At 58.9% G+C, this 19,865-nt stretch overlaps 2 protein-coding genes and 1 non-coding gene across 4 annotated transcripts; 2 read left to right on the forward strand and 1 right to left on the reverse strand.

Moving 5' to 3' along the window:
* Window positions 1-3,143: 3,143 nt before the first annotated feature.
* On the forward strand, window positions 3,144-5,405 carry LOC102884710 (lutropin subunit beta). The gene is made up of 2 exons (XM_025048488.1): window positions 3,144-4,804; window positions 5,092-5,405. Exons 1-2 carry the CDS (start codon window positions 4,439-4,441, stop codon window positions 5,332-5,334), a joined length of 609 nt encoding a protein of 202 aa, XP_024904256.1. The 5' UTR covers window positions 3,144-4,438; the 3' UTR covers window positions 5,335-5,405.
* Window positions 5,406-5,510: 105 nt separating this feature from the next.
* On the reverse strand, window positions 5,511-19,712 carry RUVBL2 (RuvB like AAA ATPase 2). Of its 2 annotated transcripts, none has more exons than XM_015592490.2 (15): window positions 19,400-19,712; window positions 16,597-16,651; window positions 14,956-15,011; window positions 14,535-14,676; window positions 12,593-12,722; window positions 12,412-12,478; window positions 10,512-10,618; window positions 10,334-10,427; window positions 9,819-9,942; window positions 9,374-9,468; window positions 9,047-9,165; window positions 6,762-6,881; window positions 6,236-6,365; window positions 5,791-5,905; window positions 5,511-5,618 (listed from the first exon to the last, which is right to left on the reverse strand). In XM_015592490.2, exons 1-15 carry the CDS (start codon window positions 19,409-19,411, stop codon window positions 5,596-5,598), a joined length of 1,389 nt encoding a protein of 462 aa, XP_015447976.1. In that variant the 5' UTR covers window positions 19,412-19,712; the 3' UTR covers window positions 5,511-5,595. The 2 variants fall into 2 exon arrangements, with proteins under 2 accessions (XP_015447976.1, XP_006905108.1); XM_006905046.3 differs by having other exon boundaries at window positions 5,511-5,621; window positions 19,400-19,711.
* Window positions 13,871-13,989, forward strand: LOC112482057. Its single transcript, XR_003047179.1, has one exon. It is a non-coding gene; the product is annotated as a 5S ribosomal RNA (ribosomal RNA).
* Window positions 19,713-19,865: the final 153 nt, after the last annotated feature.

Raw genomic sequence — 19,865 nt, forward strand, 5'->3', positions numbered from 1 at the left:
TGCTTCCCACTGTCTTTTTTGCTGCTTCCCTGTCTCTCCAGCTGCCATCTCTCGTCTCTGGGTCAGCAGCTCTCTTTCTCTGTTTCTGTCACTGTCTCTCTCCCATTCTTCTATGTCTTTCTTTCTCACTCATCAAAGCGCTTTCCACATCCCCTCCCCACCCACCGTTTTGTCTTAAGTATTTCCCTGTGGGTCTCCATACCCAGGCGGAAATTTTCAACCAAATCAAAGGCAGCAAGACAGACAGAGCCCACACTGACGCTGACTCCTTCGGCTTACACAGGGAGAAAGGGAGTGACTGGGGAAGTCTGGAAACTTGCCCCAGAAGTGGGCAGGCCTGGCAGAGGGAGCAGCAGGTGGTGACAGGGCTGGGCCCCTGTAGGAATGAGGGTGTTTCTTACGGATCCCAGATGTGCTGGGTGGGCTCTATCCTCCTTCCCCGAAGGTCTCTGTCCCTCCCTTCCTGGATCTCTAACTGCCCAGGTTTCTGTCCCCCTTCCCCCCTCCCCCGGCCCTCTCTGTGGGTCTCTCTTTCTCTAAAACTCTAAAACTGAACTTCTATTTCCCCTCCCCCATTTCTGCCCTCCTGTCTGTGCGTCCTTACCCCGCCACAGACACACACTTCTCTGAGTTTCTGTGCCCCTCCTGAGGTTTTGGTCCACCTATATCAAAGTCCCTGTCCCTGTGTGCCTCGGTCTGTTTCTCTATCCATCTTCACAGCCGCAGGCCCTCCATTGGCTGGGTTCAGCGTGGGCGGGTTCTGTCACCTGGGGCAACAGCAACAACAAGCCTGCTGCTCCTTGGCCACGGGGCGTGGATGGGACCATGGCGGGTCGGACCCTCGCTCTGCGCTGTGGCGCTCCCTGGCCCCCGATCTCCGGGACTGAAGTGCCTGGATCCTCGCACATCTGGCATCTCACGAGCAGTGGTGTCGCCCACCACATTATCCCATCCGCGCCCTTTCCCCCGCCCACTGTGCAGGTGAGAGGACCCTAGGCTCCCGCCCAGAGGAGCCTGGAAGCCGCGACTCCTGTGTCTGAAGGAGGGACCTGGGGATCTAGACACCTGCTGAAAGAAAAGGGGGTCGGGGGCTTGGGCTCCTGACAGAAGGAGGAAGGTCCCCCGGAGTCCCGCATCTGACAGAGGAGGGGCCAGGGAACCTGGACGCCTGAGACCGGAGGGAGGAAAGGGCTGGGAACCGGCTGAGAGAGATCGGGAATGTTGGACCGGAACCTGCGTCTTTTAAGCTGACGGCCCACGCCTTCTGCCCAGTCCACGCTAGCGGAGCCCCTGCCCCCGTCCGCAAAGCAGGACTTGCACATCTGGGCTTTCGACGAGGTCATCAATACATGGGAGACAACCTCCGGCTCGGCTCATGTGCCCAAAACCCACGGCGGGCCCTACGCGCAGCCCCGGGCCCCAGAGCCTGCAGACCCCACGCGGATTTTAGGGATCAAGGATTTAGGGGAAAAGGTAAGGTTCAGGGATGCCGAGGTCCGCGGGGGACAGGGCCGGGGACCACACTGGGGTCCCGTGCGCCCTCACCTGGGGTCCCCGCGCGGCATTCTCGCAGCTCAGACACCGCGGCTGGTGCCTCCCTCCGATCGCAAAACACCAGTGCAGTGAGACCAGGGCGCAGTACACGGGCTGGCCCGACCTGGACCAGAGCGCCGCCTTCTGCATCTGGCCGGGCCTGGACCAGAGCGCCACCTTCTGCATCGGGCCCCAGCCCCTGGAACTTGCAGACCACCACCGCGGGGGCCCTTCCCAGGTAGCGGAGAAGACCGCGCGGGCGCGGTGGGACGGAGCTTGCAGTGCCTGGGGCGGGACCCGAGGGCCTCTAACGCGAGGGACCAGACTTGGAGACACTGGGGCTGGGCCAGAAGGAACTTGTAGTCGGGGCGTGGCTAAAAGGTCCGGCGGAATCCGGAGAGTATAGAGACTGGGGGAGGAGCTTGGACGTATTGAGGCGGGGCCAGAAAGGAGAAGTGACTGAATCCCCGAAATCCCAGCTTCGAGGTTAGGGGCCCAACTAGTAAATGCCCGGGTGGGTTCTGGAGGGGCGGGTCCTGGGGCTGGGGCGGAGCCAGGCAGCGGACTGTATATTCTGGGATCGGCCTGAGCGGGAGACGGGGCTAGGCTATTTGGGGCGGGGTGGGGGGGGATAGGATGAAGCCCCAGGTGCAGCTGAATTCCACGCGCGGGACGAGGAAGGCTTGAGTCTAGGGGCTCGGTTTTGTTAGACGACAGGCAGAAGGTGTTTGGGTTTTGGAGTAATCCTAGAAGGGTTCTTTCTGTTTTGGGGAGCGTGCACTGGCATGCTGCTGGTCAGGAGGGATTCTGATTCTGGGGGCGGAGGTGGGGGGCCTGGTCCGGAGCAGCTGTTGAGGCCGAAGAAAGAGGAATTCTCAGTCTGGGACCCAAGGCTTCAAACGGGATATGAAACCCTCCTGCCTGATCCTCCTCAGGCTCTAATTCCCTGGACGAGGAACCCTGAGCTGGCCGGGAGACTTTTCACAGTATCTGACAAGGGCGTCCTGGACCGCCATCAGCTCTATCTGACCACCTCGGCCCGGGACTTCCGAGCTTACTCGAAGTGAGCCTGGGTCCTTGCGTGGCACCGCCCCCCGCACAACCCCCGCATAGGCTGGTGGAACGCCCAGCACCCCGATGTCAGCTCCCCCTCAGTAGTCTCAGCTTTCAGCTCCGGTACGCGCAGGTACCGGTTCAGGCCCAAGCCCCTACCTTTTAGGGTCCAGGTGTCCTTAGTGTTAACTCTCAGGAACGTGAAACCTGTGGAGGGCCCAAGGGGGAGTTCTGGATCTGGGGACAGGGCCTGGGGCGGGGCGGGGCGCACTTTGGCATCCCCAGATGCTCTTTCTCAAGGATGAGAAAACGCCAAACTCCAGGCCCTTAAATACCTTGAGGACCTAGGAATCCAGGCTAGGAGTTCCCAGCCCCGGCCTTTGTAAGTGGTCTCCGACCCCTACAAATGTGTCCTCACCTCGAAACGCAGAAGTTTGGGTCCGTACCCTCCTCAGAACCGGAGGTCTGAACCTCAGCCTCGTCCCAAGGATCCAGCTGCCCCCTCCCCATCCTGCCTCCTCTCAACAGGAAGGAGTTGTCTGGGTACCCCCGCAAGGACTTGCTGACTTACTGGAGCTTCAAGGAGACGCCCAAGGCCTGGAGCCACTGCGCCCAGAGGCCTCCCCAGGCCCCCGGGCTCCGCGTGACCCGAGTCCACCCCGTAACGCCAGCCGTACCGCACCGCGGGCAGCTGTCCCTGGCTCAGGAGTCCTACAGGCCCCCGCTGCACCCGCTCCGCCGGCTTGACCGTTTCTGCCCGCTGGAGCTGCCCTGGGGCGGCCCCCACTGGCAGCCCGTGCCGGGCATCTACAGCGTGCCGCAAGCCTACCGCTCCGAGAACGCCAGCTACGGCAGCTCGAAGCCCGCGCTGGTCTGAGGCCCCGCCAGCCCCGCCCAGACACGCCCCCGAGCGGGGCGGGACCGGGCTCCAGAACCCCGCCCACAGGGGGGTGGGTCGCCGTGGGGCACGCCCACTCATTTGTGGGGGCGGGACCGGGCCGGGAAAATGTACTTCGGGGCCGTGGGCCTGCCGGCGGGGACACGTCCCCTGCGGCAGAAGGGGCGGAGTTTATTTTAGGCAATGACAGATAAACAGCCTACGCCACGCCGTTTGCTGGGTTCCACTCTGGCATCCTGGCTTCCGGGGGCCTGCGTATTGGCGAAATGGGGCTCCCTGTGGAGGGGGACGCACCTGGGTGCACACGAACTCATCCCTAGCACAGAATCCGATATTGAAGCGGAGCCCTAAGAGGTTGGACTCTGGCTTCCAGTCTATGAGAGGTGGAACAGGGTTAAGGCCTGCGCGCATCGCCATTCGAGGGTGAGGGCGAGCTCTAGCCTCTCCCTGGCTCCCCCCACGATGGGCAAAGGCAAGGATACACAGCCAGGGGGCACAGCCTAGGGCTTCTTATACCCTATTTCCTGTGCCCCCAACTCACCTTCTCTAGCACCTGATAAGCCTGTGAGGTCAGCTGTCACCTTGGGTGTCTCCCACTTCTTGGTGCAAGAGCCACTCAGGGAATGGGGGGAGGAGGTGCTCCGCTGAGCCACTCCTGCACCTCCCTGACCTTGTCTGCCTCTCGCCCCCGGGGGGATTAGTGTCCAGGTTACCCCGCCATCCCACCACCCCCAGTGGCCTTGCCGCCCCCACAGCCTGCAAATATAAGACCAGGTAAACACAGTAGGGAGGCACTGAGGATGGAGACGCTCCAGGTAAGACTGTAGGGCCCCTGGGCACCTCACAACTCTATCAGAGCCACAGGTGGCACACGGGAGTCCTGTGACCTGGTGAAGGCAGCCTCTTTCTAGAAGGGTGTGGTCAGCCTGCTGGATCCCTGCCAGGAGGGGAGCGATGGGGCAGGACCTGAGCGTGGGTATCAGGTGTTGGGGTATCTGGGGTCCCTGGGTATCTGGATGGGAGATCAAAGTGGAGGGGCTGGCCCAGCATGGAAGGGGAACAGAGTCCCTGAATGTGTGTGTGCATGGGGACGGGAAGCCAAGAACCAAGGGCAGGTCTGAGGCTGCCCCTGAGGCAGTGGCCTTGTCCCAGGGGCTGCTGCTGTGGCTGCTGCTGAGCACAGGTGGGGTGCGGGCATCCCGGGGACCACTGAGGCCACTGTGCCGGCCCATCAATGTCACCCTGGCTGCTGAGAATGAGGCCTGCCCGGTTTGCGTCACCTTCACCACCAGCATCTGTGCCGGCTACTGCCCCAGCATGGTGAGCAGCTCAGGCCGTGGGGACCAGCCCTGCTGTCCTGAGGACAGGTGCTGAAACCTCAGTGCCAGGCCCGCAGAAGACAGGAGGTGGCAGCGGGGATGGAAGGGTGTCCTGCCCCGCCGGGCAGGGGCTGAGGAACTGGAGCCAGAGCTAGGCGTGTGGGAGGGAACACACAGAGGGTCCCCCAGACACCCGAGTCTGGGATCGGTGGGGGGCAGTGGGAAGCTCCGGGAGGACTCGCCTGGGCAGATGCCCATGCCACTCCCACCCCCTGCCCTGGCCTCCAGGTACGGGTGCTGCCTGCTGCCCTGCCACCTGTACCCCAGCCGGTGTGCACCTACCATGAGCTGAGCTTTGCCTCCATCCGCCTCCCTGGCTGCCCGCCTGGTGTGGACCCAGTGGTCTCCTTCCCTGTGGCCCTCAGCTGTCGCTGTGGGCCCTGCCGCCTCAGCAGCTCTGACTGCGGAGGTCCCAGAGCCCAATCCTTGACCTGTGACCACCCCTCCATCCCAGACCTTCTCTACCTCTAAGGACTGCCTACCCCGACCATCCACGCTCACCCCGATTCCTGGAGCCAGCAGACGCTCCTCTCCTCCCCTCAATAAAGGCTTCTCAAACCGCACCCCGGGGCTGCCTTTCTCTGGGCTCGGGGTGCCCATGCTTGCGTGTGTACACACACACACAAAACGCACACAGATACGATGGGTCCAGTTTCAGAACTATTTTATACAAAGTCACAGTGTCAGAACTCTGGTAGAAAACAGGAGAGGCGGGGTGATGGGGATGTCAGTTCAGGAGGTGTCCATGGTTTCGCCTTCTGCGGGGAGAAAGGAGGCCAAGTGGTTGCTGTGGCCTAGGGACCGAGGCCTGAGCTCTCCAGGCCACGCCCCCTCGCGCCTCTCCCTGTAGGTGACCCTGGGGCCTGTGCAGGTGGGTGACACTCAGCGACTCGAGCTGGGTTCTGCACGGGGGGCGGGGACACTCACTGAGCTCGTTGAAGAGGAAGGCGTCCTGGTACTCCTTCATGTACTGGGTGGAGCGGGACTCGTCCAGAAAGAGCGAGTACACCCTCTTGATGTCGTCTACCTGCACCTCCGTGCCCTGACGGGGACGGCCACAACTCAGTCGGGCCCTTCCCCGGGAGGCAGGTCAGGGCGGGGACTCGGGGCCAGACTGCCTGGGTTCAGATCCCGCCCCGGCCACCTCCTGGCAGTGGGCCCAACCTCTCCATTCCCGTTTCTTCATCTGGAAGATGAACTTAACGGCGTCCACTTGCAGTCGACACACATGTACTAAGTTCCCACCGTGTATCAGGCCAGGAGACACACGCAAACCCGAGACCGAAGTACCCACCTTTGAGACCTACGTTTTGAACTAAGTGAGACCACCCACTCGAGGCCCTTGAGTAGCGGGCTCGGTCAGCTGGCTGACCTTGCGTTTGCGGCACACCAGGCTGGCGGCCGTGATGAGCTGGATGGCGTAGCGCAGTGAAGTCTCCAGCCCGATGCGGGTGAGCACCGTGTAGGCGTCTTCACTCATCTCCACGTCTTCCTCCTCACATCTGTGGGCAGGTGGGGAGCAGGGGCCTCAGCCGGGGCTGGGCTTCTGACGGCAGCAAGCCCCTGGCCCTTCCCCTGGACACTACGCGACCTCCCGGGGAGCAGGTGGTCCTCAGACTCACAGAATACCAAGCTAGAGGGCCATTGAGGCACGGGCTGGGCCTCTGACTCCCTGATCTGGCTCTTTCCCCCACGTCAGTCACCAGTACCCCGCTCCCTTCCTCAAAAGGGCCCCACCCAGCTCAGAGGCCACTGCGCGGATGCCCAGCACTGCCCTTCGCAGGCTGGAGACCTTGGGCCAGTCATCGCCGCCCACCACCCCCGATCTGTGACCCATCTGTCAAACAGGGTGGACAGCAGGCCCACTTCTCAGGCCCGCAGCCGGGCCCTGCCCGCACCGGATGCGGAGGATCTGCTTCGTGTCCTTCTCGCTGTAGGGAGAGGTGGAGACGATGAGCAGGCGGTCCAGCAGGTCGATGGGGATGCCGTGGGGGCTCTGGTAGCTGGTGCCCCGGATGCTGGGGAAGCGGGGGAAGGGAAGCTGTCAGGGCGACGCTGCCAGAATCTCTGTTCCGTCTACTCCGCCCCCTCCAGCGCGGCCCACTCACTGGACCAGATACCACAGCCTTTGGCTCCCAGCCGGCGTCAGCGCCCGCCCGCGTCAATGCGCCGTAGAGCCTGGCTGGTCTGAGCTAGACAGCTGTCTGGGATTACTGGGTCAAGGTCCCACTCTCCTGCCTTACAGAGCTCCAGAGAGGAAGGGACCGTGCCGGTCCTGTTCCCTGCAGCACCCAGTCCAGCACAGGGCCTGGCACGTGGCCGGCGCTAGGAAACACAGGCGACCCCCACTATTGATGGGAGTTATGTTCTACAAAATGCAGGCGAATGCTCCATTAACAAACGTTGAACCACTGAACCACGGAACACACACGGTTCAGTTCTTGTGAGCCTTAGTCACAATATTTTTGTCAACCAACCAGAATATAGCCTGGTTTTATGTGTTTGTTTAGAAACACCTTATTTTACACATATTAATGACTCATTCACGTTGAATTCATGGCCAACAACACTATAATTTGTGTCTGAACGAAGCCCATCTAACACAGCGGTCCCCAACCTTTGTGGCACCAGGGACTGGTGCTCCTATGAGAATCTAATGCCTGGTGATCTGAGGTGCAGCTGAGGCGGTGATGCTGGCGCTGGGGAGCGGCTGCAGATACAGATGGAGCTTCACTTGCCTGCCTACCACTCACCTCCTGCTGTGCGGCCCAGGGTTAGGGACCCCTGATCTAACACATACATTTTCTCTGTAAGCCACATTCCAGCCTCCTTGCACTGAAGGGCACAGGACAGCTAGGGGCCGTTTTAAACAGCAAAATCACCAACAAAAGCATAGAATGTGACAGACGTGGCAGTAAATAAGACACTAATTTACAGCATGCTGATTCAGACCAGAAGGCAGAGCGTCGCCTTGTTTGACCTTAGTTTGGAGTGCCTGTGTCCAGCGACCCAAACTTTTTTGCCACTCTGTACATGTCTGCAAATGACCGCAAAAGTGCTGTGAATACCAATTTGGGGGTTACAGATAAATTTCAGCGAAGAAATAGATTCACAAACTGGAATCTGCAAATGAGTGACTAGATTTGCTGCCTGACGGGAGACGCCCTGTGCAGTTTCCCACGCCCTGAGCTGCAAACACCGTCCTCAGCCCTCTGGAGAGCAAATGCTACATTCGACCCTGGGCAGGTCCGTGGGCCTTGGTGTCCTCATCTGTTAAATGGGGCTGGGACAATATCGACTGCGTGAGCTGCTTCAGAGGGCCCGAGCAGCTCATCTGGGAAAAGTGCCAGCATAGAGCCAGGAAAGCCTGCCGTTGTCCCTGGTGGCCATGCCCCTTGCTTCCCTGTGGTGATAACCAGCCCCACTGGCCAGTTTCAGCTGGCACACGGCTGCAGCACTGGAGATGACGTTTTCGAGCCTCCTGTGCCACCAGGCAAAGCCACACACCCAAGTTGCGCTGGGCAGTGCGCCCCAGTGGAAATGCTGTGTGCGGCGCCAGGACCCGGGAGACTGACGACCCCCTCCCCTCCTCCGGGCTGAAATGCAGCCGAGGTCGGGGGAGAGCTCGCTGGGACAGTGGGCACGGAGCGCTGCCCGCCCTAGGGCAGAGGTTCTCAAGCTTTATCGGAGCCAGGTGCCCTACGTGTCTCTGGAAGGTTCCCACCACATCCTTAGGCCAAAAGGTATGTTCTGTTTACTAAGTTAATTAGGTGTGAGTGACTTAACTATAGTGGTTTGCACGACGTCCAATGCATGTCACCGTGTGTCCCTCAAAAACTTAAACTACCCCACAGAATTTTTGTATTTTACGCAGCACCCTGGGGTACCTCAGCACGCAGTTTGGGAAACGGTAGACTTAAAGGATATAGAAACCAGACAGAAAGAACATGGCCCCTGGGCCTCCCTGCGGAGCAGAGCTGCCCACCCGCCCTGCCCACCCGCCTACCTTGTTCAAGGTCAAAGTATGCCCCTCGCCTGGGCCACGGCACTGTGGGGGCCTCCTAAGCCCACAGCTCCCTAATGAAGTGCTTGGCAAATGTACCCTGTTTACCCTGTGGCGATACCCACCGCCCAGAGCACCCCGTTTTCCCCAGAGGCCTTTAGGCGGCCAGCAGCTGCTCACCGGGTGATGCCGCGGTTGGTGGCCATGATGAGGACGGGTGCCATGTCGCTCTCCAGGGCCCGATTCAGGAAGGAGAAGCTCTCGATGTCCAGCATGTGGACTTCGTCGATGAACAGCACCTGGGAACGGCCGGGTGTGCACCTGGCTCGACACCGCCCCCCGCCACGTCCCCCACCACGGCCCGCCTGCCCGGCCCGCCTGCCCGCTCGTCGATGAACAGCACCTGGGAACGGCCGGGCGTGTGCCTGACTCGACACCGCCGCCCCCTATGTTCCCCACCGCGGCCCGCCTGCTTGGCCCGCCTGCCCGGCCACGCCTGGCGCTCACCCCGGGGATGATCTCCGCCTTGCCCTCCTCACGCCACTCGGCCACCTTGGCGTTGATCTGCTCTCGAACTTCTGACTTGATCTCCCCTGTGTCCCCTGTGGGAGGCGGGGTGGCATGGCGGGGGGCGGAGGTCAGGGAGGAGACAGGGATGCAGGGCCAGTGGGTGGCCAAAGGCAGAGAGCGATGGGACACCAGGGCCAGAGGGAGGAAAGACCAAGATTGGAGGAGCAGAGACCAGAGAGCCGCGGAGGCTGAGACGCCCCGGCCAGGAGGGAGCGCGGGGCCGGGCCCCCTCAGGCCCCCTGAGACAGGGACTCAGCAGCATGGGGGAGGGGTGAACCGCACACAGAAGACAGCCAGCAGGGCTGAGGGGAGGGCAGGGCCGCAGTCGGGGGCGGCCGGGAGGATGCAGGGTGGCGTGGGCGAGTGGGGGGCTGGGCCTCACCGGAGAAGAGGGCCAGGAAGCCCTGGGTGCGGGAGTTGATGACGTCGATCTCGTGCAGGGACACGGTGTGCACCACCTCCTTGCGCTTCTGGAGCTCCCCGTCCGGGCACTGCACGAACTTGGTCTGCAGGGCGGGCGCGGGGACAGGGGTGGAAATGAGGGCGGAGAAAGGCATGGAGGGTGACCCCCGGGGGCTCTGTCTGGGGGAGACTGGGGCTCCCTGGAAAGGGGCTGGGAATCCAGATGGGGTTACCCCGAGACGCGGGGGCCAGAAGGTAGTCGAGGCTAGGCACTCGAGAGCACTGAAGAACATGAGGGTCCCCGGGAGAGCTCAGAAACCACGAGCACAGTGCCAAACTGAGGGGCCCCCACTGTCCTGGAGGGTGCAGGGAAGAACCAGAAGTATCAGCGACACGGGGTTAGGTAGCAGGAGGACCCAGACCCTGTGGGCCACGGGGAGACGCAGCGGCAAACCTGGAGCCTGGGAACGAGGGGGTCCCAGAGCCCCGGCCCACCTGGGAGCCCATGGCGTCGTAGTCGCGAGCGCGCGTGAAGGAGCGCCCCAGCTTGGAGATCTTGCCCGTGGCCTTGTCGATGGTGATCACGTCCCTGCAGGGGGAGGGGGCGGGAGTGAAGAGAGGAAGGCGCCCGAGTGCCCCTGCCCCGGACACTATGGGTGGCCCAACTGCTCACCCGGCCTGGACCTTGTCCTTGGTCAGCGACTCGATCATCTTGGTGCCGAGGTCGTATATGGTCTCCATCTCCGTGGTCTTGAGGGTCAGCTTGCCCACCTTGGAGCCCTGAGACGGGTGACACGCCAGGCAAGGCCTCAGAAAGGGCCCCGATGTCTCCCCAACACAGCTTCAAAAGGAGCAGGACACAGGGAAGCTCTGGGGGGTGATGGGTGTATTCACTGCCACGGTCATGGCCATGAGTTCATGGGTGCACGCGTATGTCAAAACTTATCCCGTACAGTTTTGACGTGAGCAGCTCACTGTATGTCAGTTGCACCTCAATAAAGCTATTATGAAAAACCCAGTAAATGAACAAAACCCTAAAAGATAATCTATAAAAACGACACAGGCCTGAGGTCCCATGGACAGGCCGAGGGGGTCACACCATAACATTGTTTTTATACCCAAATGAAAGGTGTTTTTTGTCAATCACGAACCCAGAAAACAGAGCTAAACACAGCTAAGACGGGAACGCCACGCCCCCTCCCCACCAGACGAGCAGTGAACACTTTGCAGGCACGGCCCGGCATATCCCACGACCTCGCTTCTCTGAACTGCATCCCCAGTGAGCTGCCCCTTTTGTGGGCACGGGTGCCAGGACAAAAGGAATGGGATGGGGAGGGAGTTTAACGGGGTCTTGGTTTTTTATTTTTAAAGTGAAATTGTATTCATGGATTTCTTCTGTGATCGAGATCCAACTTAAAGAACTAGCTGAGGAATAGCTTTCTCTTTATTTAAATTTTTCCTTAGTTTTTAAAATTCCAAATTTAATTGCCTATAGATGGGACAAATTAGGAGGCAGTTCACTGGTGTTAAAAGTGCGAGGTGAGGTTGTTACACACTTAAAGTCTATTTCCGTTGAAAATGAGAAACGTGAAAAAAACAGGACAATGTCCACACGACGAGACATAGAAATAGAAGGTGACTACGTGTTAGGTCAGCGGGCTTGAAGCATGTTAGTTTGATTTAGCATTTTACTGGCAGCTGTAACTTAATATTTAAGAGAGAACTACAAACATGGATGAACCTCAAAGCCACCATGCCAGGTGGAAGAAGCCAGACGCGAAAGGTCACACACTGTAGGGTCCCATTTATATGAAATGCCCAGAAGAGGCAAATCCGTAGAGACAGAAAGCGGATTCCTGGTGGCCAGGGGCTGGGGGCAGGCAGAAAGGGAGAGGGACTTCCAAATGGTCGGTGGTTAATTCCATGTTATGTGATTGTACCTCAATTAAGAAATAAAGAGAGACCGACAGATAAACTGTAAGATGAAAGGATGAAGGGGAGACCAGACCACGAAGAGAGGCTTAGAAGACGTGCAGTTTTCCAAACGGGCGGAATGAACTATAGTGTCTAAGAACGCACGTGTGGGCAACAAAACCGATGACCACGGGGACGTGATAACGGGCGAGGGTGGCATTTCTGTCGACGGAGGAACGGGGAAGGGACTCGGGGCTGGGCGAGTGGCGAAGTCCTAGTTTTTGATCTTGGTGGTGGTTATGAGAGTATCTGCTTGATAATGACTTGTTAGACTACATGCTTCTTCTATCTTTCTTCGTATTTATTTTATAATAAAAAGGTTAAAAACGAGTCTTAAAAAAAGGGAGAGAAGCACATGCATCACAGTAGACGGGAAACGCCTTCCACTACTAAGCTGTGGAAGCCTGGCCGCTAGGAATTCACCTGCTTTGAACTGCTCATAACGTCCCTCACGAACGGGCGAACTGCTGTCATTCAAATGACCCGCTACTGTAGGGACGCAGAAGCGCCCGTGTGCAGATGGAAGCGGGGGCGTCTGACCTCCGCGCAGCCCCGGCACCCGACCCTCCAGCCCTGGAGGTGGCCTAGAGCCGACTCACCGTCCCTGTCGCGGGCCGGTCGATCTGGATCTCCACCACCTCCCCTTCGATGATCTCGGTCTCCTCCCTACCAGACAGCAGACCTGAACACAGCGCCTGACACCTGGGCCCGCGGGACTCGCCAGCTCCCCGGGGTCCCCGGGCACAGAGCGCGCCGCCCCCGCACGGGCCCGGCGCTCACTTGATGCGCACGCCGATGGACCGCCGGAAGGCCTGCGTCAGCGCTTCTGTCTTGCTCATCTCCAGGGAGAAGATCTCACTGCCGGCGATGGCTGTGAACGGGGTGTCAGGGCCCAGGGCCTGCGCCATGCCTGGGGAGGAGGCGGTCTGGGTAGGCGGGGGCTCCTGGCACCAGGGGCCCCTCGCCTACTCTGTGGCGAACCAGCTCTTCGTGCTGTGGGGCAGACAAGGTGACACAGAGAAAGCCAAGGACAGAGGGTCTCTTCGGGAAGCCGGATTAGACACCCGCAAGGTCCAGAGGGTGAACTTTATGACCCTATGGCAGGGCTAAGCCTGTCCCCAAACTGCTAAGGGCTGTTCAGCCTCGGGACTTGGGGTACCGAGCAGGAGTGGAGGCCAAGGGGCTGAAGCCAGGCTGCCTGAGTCCAAAGCCTGGCTCCACCCTTGCCGCCATGAACTCAAAAAGTCTCGTCGGCTCCCCAACCTGTTCCTCCCTGTGTGACGGGGACAATAACAGAGCAAGTGCTGCCTGGGACAGCACCCTACATGGGAGTGCTCATGAGGGCAGGCAGGCATGATGGGGTGCTCAACTGTGACCTCGTCACATGGCCAGCACAGGGAAGGCTTCTCTATGGCTGAGGCCTGGGGCCGGCTGGTGGACGGTAGGGTTGTCCCCGCAATGACTCCAGCCCTCAGCTCCTCTCCCGGGCCCCTTTCCCGAAGGCTCTGCTCAGCTCTGAGCCACACCTCACGAACAGAAGGTCACGGAAGCCTCCTGACCAGTGCGGGGGTGGGGGGGCTCTTCCTGGTCCCCTTTGCAGATGTGTGCCATGCTTTGCCCCTGGATATCCTGCTTCATGCTGTCTGCGGGGTTCCCAGACACCCTGCAAGTCTGAGCTCAGATAGCAACCTATTTGGGAAGCCTGTCCTGACAACTGCCACCACCTCCTCCCCACCCAGTAGGGCCAGGAGCACACATCGCCCTGGAAGGGACTGTGTCCATAGGCCCCTCCCCCAGACAGGAAGCTCCTTAAAGCCAGGCCTTCAGCGTCACTCATCCACATGTCCCGTGGCTGGTCCAGGGCCTGGTACTCCCGAAGGAGCACTGCTTGATCTTAACTGACACCCGGTTGTTGCCTGGATTTTTGCCGCCCGGCCCCTCAGCCTGAGCTCGAAGGTGGGAGTGAGTGAGAAGAGAGGAAAGCTCCAGCGAGGGAGAGATGGATGAGAGTTCGATGAGGAGGATGAGGCACAGTTGTGAGTAAAAAGATCTTAAATGGTCTACGGCCATGCCACCCTGAATGAGCCCGATCCCGTCTGATCTCGGAAGCTAAGCAGGGTTGGGCCTGGTTAGTACTTGGATGGGAGACCACCTAGGAAGTCCAGGTGCTGTAGGTGTGTAAAAAAAAAAAAAAAAAGTGATTGTAACTGACAAGGTCCTTGCAAAACAAAGGAAAAAACTGATCTTCAGTGGCTAGTGAATCGCAAAGACATCACTGTTGGTTGTCTTCTCAATGTCTATCTCCTTCCTCAGTTCCAGAGCCCCATTTCACGAAGGCAGAAATGGTCCGAATTAAAATATCAAAAACACGTTTTCACGTCTCTCACAGCAGTGTGACCATACGATTAAGTTCCAGTCAATAAAATGGCAGCCAAAGCGTGTGGGACGCCCGAGGCGAGTGCTCAGAGGGAGGCACCTCCGGGGGGCAAGGCCTCCTTGAACTTCGTCCTTCTTCCTGCCACGTGGGGTTTGGGGGGGAAGGCTGGAGCTTCGGCAACCCTGCCCTAAAGGGCCTACGATCAGATTCTTCTACGTGAGAATGAGCCCAGAGGGCTTCAGCCGCCGCCACCCTGGGCTATCTGTGAGACGTGCCTGACCCTGACTCACACGGGACAGACTAACTGGCAGCGTCCAGAGGAGCTCCGGCCCAGAGGTCTCTTACCCATGGCAATGGCTGTCTTCCCGGTGCCCGGCTGGCCGGCGATGAGGACCGCCCGCCCAGCGATCTTCCCTTCGCGGATCATCTCCAGGACCACGCCCGCCGCCCGCCGGGCCGCCAGCTGCCCCACCATGCCCTGGGAGGCCTGCGGGGCGGGAGGTGACAGTGCACCAGGTGACCTCCGGGTGCAGTTCTGCCCCCGCCCGCCTCGTGACATGAAAGCGGTGTTGGCTGACACATCAGGGGAAAAGCCAGAAAAAGCCTTTTCCACCCCAATTTGTAGAGACTGATAAAACTCCACGTGTGACTGAATTTTATAAATGTGTGGCCAAAGGTCTGGAAGTGCCTAACAGCCCCCAGCCTCCCGGGGCCCTGGGTTCTCCCCACCGTGGAGCAGGGCTCCCATCCGCCTGCTCGGCCCTACCTGCCGTGGCTCCAAAGCATCGTCCAGCCCCAGGCCCCGGATGTGGGAGTGAGCGCCTGTGGGGGAAGAAGCAGAAGACACGATGGAGGGCCAGCTCGGGGCGCTTCCCCACCAGGCCCTGGTCTCCTCCTCGGCCAGATGGGGGGCCCGAATGCCCCCTCACCGGGAGGACGGCGGGACAGGGTAGGTGCTCAGTAAGCACGAGCGGCTCTTGGGAGACATCGTGGCGGGACCGAAACCGCTGAAGCTGGTTGACCGCGTGCTCGGATCAGGAGCTGACTAGGACATCACGGTTACTTTGTGTTTATGGCCTAAGTGGCCTCCCAGGTTCTAATTTCACTCCGTGTAACCCTGAGAAGCAACGGTCCCAGCTCCTATCACCTGGGAGGGCTTCCGGGGTTCAGAGACCACCCCGGGCCTTCACGGAGGGAGGGAGCTCAGAGAAGTCAGGCGACTTGGCCAAGATCACACAGCCAGTCGAGAGGTGAAGACTCGGGATTTCAGTGCCTGGCACTGGACCACGGCTGTGGGCCAGCCACCTGCCTTTGTAAATAAAACGTGACTGGAACACAGGCACGCTCACGGGCCCACGTGCGCCCGCTGTCCGTGTAAGCTTTCCGGCACAACGGAACATCTTCCAGAGAAAAGGTTTATTTACCATCTGGCTCTTTAAGAAAAGATCGCTGACCCCTGCACTAGACTGTGAGCACCCCAAGGGCAGGGTCTGGGTGCCGCTAGCGTTCTCTGGGTCCTTCGCTTTCGCACGATTCTACCTCCATTTCGCAGATAAGGAAACTGAGGCGCAGAAGGCGACTGGCCCCTCACCGTTTGGCTCAGGGGTGGCACCTGGCACTATGCTCCTGGAACCCACACATGCAGTCGCGAGCCTTTGCAGATGGACCTCGGGGATCCTGCGTGTTTGGTTCTGGACCATAGCGATAAAGAGAGTCACACCGGTTTTGATTCCCCGGGGACATGAAAGTTACATCTGCAGCAAGTTGCAGTATACTAAGTGTGTGCATTTTGTAGCTTAACTAAAAAATACTGCTAAAAAACACTAACCATCATCGAACCTTCGGCGACTCAGTCTTTTTGCCTTGGAGGGTCTTACCTTCAATTTGTAAAAAGCGCAAAATCTGCAGAGCACAGTTAAGTGAGGTAAGCCTGCACCGCCTCCCTTGGAGGCGCTGAAAGAATCTACAACGAAAGCTCTTTGTGAAGGCTGCACCCTGATGGCCCCGCTACACCCCAACTTCCTGCTGCTGGATCCATGGCTCATTCGCTGTGTGAACGGGGACCGGTGACGACTGCCCTGAGTTTAAGTTACCTCAGCTAAGAAGGGGGTGACAGTCACGATATGGTTCAGAGTTAAACTCAGTAAGCACTCAGCAAATACCCACTTCCATGGCTTCTGAGCAGGGTGTCGGTATACCCAGAAGCCCCACAGGGCAGCCGAGCCCCCAGTGGCCCAGCCTGGGACTGTGACCCAGCATGGCCCCCCATGTGCCATCTGACCCCTCTCTGGGACTCAGGATCCCCCATCAGACAGGGAGGTGGTGCACAGGCTGCCTCCCAGGCAGGTTGGCTCTTCAGGGGCGCTCGGGGTGGGCAGGGTCTGGGTCTCGTTCCTCGCTCACTCACCGATACGCTCGATCCTCGTCACATCACGGATCTCTGGGACCTTGGTTGTGGCCGTCTGTGGGTGGAGGAAGACGCGTCAGAAGAAAACTTGTAGTCCCAGTTTTCAGCAACTCCTCTGTCCTGCCTGCCCCATCCCATGAGAAAATCCTTCCCACTCCCCTCGCCGCAGGTAGGCGAGCGACCCCAATGCCAGTGACTCCCGCCCTTCTCCGCTGTCACCGACTAATGCTGGCTGGTTGACCTCACTACAGTCTGAGTCCCAGGAAGACGAGGATTGTGTCTGTCTCATTCGGAGCTCTGTCCCCACAGCCTAGCACATATTTGATGTCCAGGAATTATCTGGTGAAGAAGCAGCCCTCACCATCCCCCATAACTGTAAGGACAGGCACCAGCACAGAGCGGGCATCAAGCGGGCATCAAGCGGGCACGATCTGGCCTGATTTCCCAACCCCCCCTGCACCACCCCACCCCAGCTGTCACTAGGCCTTTGCATGTGCAGGTCCGAGTCCAGCCTCTCCTGACCCCCTCATTGAATTAGATCAAGCTCTGCTCACTACGGAAGGCCCTCCCTGACCTCTGCCAGGCTAGTTCTAGGGTCTCTAGATGTCTAGACAGGAGGAAGGGCCTCCCTTGGGAGTCCGGTGCCCCTGTGTAATCTCTCTCTCATGAGGGAGACTCGTAGATCAATGTTCTTGACTCCACGGACGTGTGTCCCACGAGGGCAAAGCCCGCCCCTCATTTGTTCACCTCGGGCTCAGCGTTTGGGGTTTGAATGATGTACCGAAGTGCTGAGCTCATTCAGAAAGCAGGTACTGAGGCCTCCTGTGTCCCTGGCTCACCAGAGCGAGAAGCCAGCCACCATCCCTCCCCATGTGGGGGAGGGAGATGCACACATACCACGGAGATGAATGTGCATTATTCATAACCAAAAGGTGGGGACAACCTGAACGTCCATCAACAGATGAACAGATGAAAACAGGTGGGTTATCCACCCAGTGGAATATTATTCAGCCATTCAAAGGAACAAAGTTCTGATCCACGCTACAACTTGGATGAACCTTGAAAACATTATGCTGAGTGAAAGAAGCCAGACACAAAGACCACATATTGTCTGATTCCATTCATATGAAATGTCCAGAACAGGGAAATCCATAAAGACAGGAAGCAGACTAGTGGCTGCCTAGGGCTGGTGGTCTGACAGGATTGAAGGGTGATAGCTGAGAAGAGGTTTTTTTTTTTTTTGAGGTTATGAAGATGTTCTAAAGTTGACTGAGAGAATGCTTAACTCTGTGAATGTACTAAACTACTTATTTTAAATGAGTAAATTGTATGGCATGTAAATTACATCTCAAGAAAGCTGTTTTAAAAAATCTGGGTGGTGGGTCCTTGGGTGCCTATTATTTTTTGACGCTTTGGAATATGTCATAATTTCTGATCAGGAAAGGGAAGCCTAAGAAGCCAGCATGCTGACCCAGCTCCTCGGCCACCTGCCCCAACCCTCCAACCCAAGGGAACCAGCTCTCTGCTCTGGAACCTAGAGTTTAGACTTCCCGAGGTCCACATGGTGAGAAGGCTCTGTCCCTGCTGTCTGTGGCCCCTCCCACTTACTCTCTCAGAGGAGGCTGGGAACCAGGACCACTGGCCACTGCCCCCAAACCACTATCAGAAGACTGAGAACATACCAACGGATGCCTGCGCAGCCTATCTGACCCCATTGGAGGCAAAAAACGGACACGGATCCCAGAATCTCAACCCTTAGCAATTTCAGCAGAAACAAACCCAGCTCCTACAAGGCCTTTCCTTCACCACAAGCCTCTCTGACCCCCTGCTGCCCGCTAACCCCATGGAAACGGGTCATTTTAAAACTAGCACCCGCCAGCCCCTCGTCCCTCCAATACTTCATCCACACCCATGGGACCTGAGTCTCAGGAGTACGGCCGCTGCCCTTCCCTCTTCTGCTTCCCTATTCACCCCCTTGCCATGGTAACAGCAAGACTCAAATTTCACCCCCCTCCCCCCAGGCACCAGTAACTCTCACCCCCATCCTTCCCCCATCTTGACTGGGGTCACCATGGTAACCTGTGCATCTGGAAGCTCAGTCCAACCCCCGAGCTAAGGTCGCATCCCTTCTCCATTCAGGTGTTTATTGAACAAGTACTTGGAGTCAGGCCCAGTGAACCTGGGCCCACTTTAATAGAGTTTACGTTCATTCATTCAAAGAGTCACGTGATAATTCACTGAGCATCCATCCACACTGGGCATGCCCCGTATGAGGTGTTGGAAGTACGAGTGGGGGGCCCCAGCCCTTTCCCTCTCCGCTGACACCCTCTAGGTTCTCGACACTCCTTCTTTTGGCTCAAGACTCCCTAAGCGACTCCACGCTCTCAAGCACACGGGACAGGTCCTGCCTGAGCTTCTCCCGTGTACTCGGACGCCATTCACACCGTCATAACCCGAGACTCCTGGATGCCTTGGAGCCCAAGACATACAACCCTCAATGGACTTCAGGGCGAAGGACTGCAGAACTGGCCACTGACTGCACCCAGGGGGCTGGAAGTTGGAGCTGCTATAACATGATGGGGTCAGTTCTGACCACCGAAACAGTAAACATCCACGTGAATCCAGGAATCCGGGCCCCCAGCATCCTCCTCCCCCAGCCCCGGGAGTCCGGGCCCCCAGCCCCTCCGACCCCAGCCTCGGGAGTCCGGGCCTCCAGCCCCGGGAGTCCAGGCCCCCAGCATCCTCCTCCCCCAGCCCCGGGAGTCCGGATTCGCTCCTCCGTCCCCAGCACGCCGGCACTTACCACGGTTGCCATGATGCTCACCAACCGCCAATATCCTAACGGAAACGGAAACGCTCTAGGAACGAGGCGTTCTGGCCCCTCTAGACTGCCGGGTCCTCCAAAGATGTCGGTGGTTCCTCATAAATATGCAAACTCTCCAAGTAAGGGCGAGACGTCGCTTTTGAGGCCGAAACTCCTGGGTGGGTTCCCAAGGCCTTCTGGCTCCTCCTCCTTTTACCCAAGCCTCCTTGCTGAGGCCGATTGCAAAATTCTTAGCAGTTCTTTGAGCAAGCACACGTCCCCCACGCTCCCTTTCCTTCTTATTCCACCCACTTCCCTCCCCCCGCGCCTTTGGGGCCTCAAGCTTCAGATGGGCAGAGCCGAGGGCCAATCAGCTAGCGCAACGACCGCTAGGGCGGTCTCGGGGCGGAGCGAGCCCCACGCTGTCCACCAATGAGGATGCGCGAGAGACCCCGCCCCGAGCGCG

Source organism: Pteropus alecto, unplaced genomic scaffold, assembly GCF_000325575.1.
Source record: "Pteropus alecto unplaced genomic scaffold, ASM32557v1 scaffold41, whole genome shotgun sequence".
NCBI lineage: Eukaryota > Metazoa > Chordata > Mammalia > Chiroptera > Pteropodidae > Pteropus > Pteropus alecto.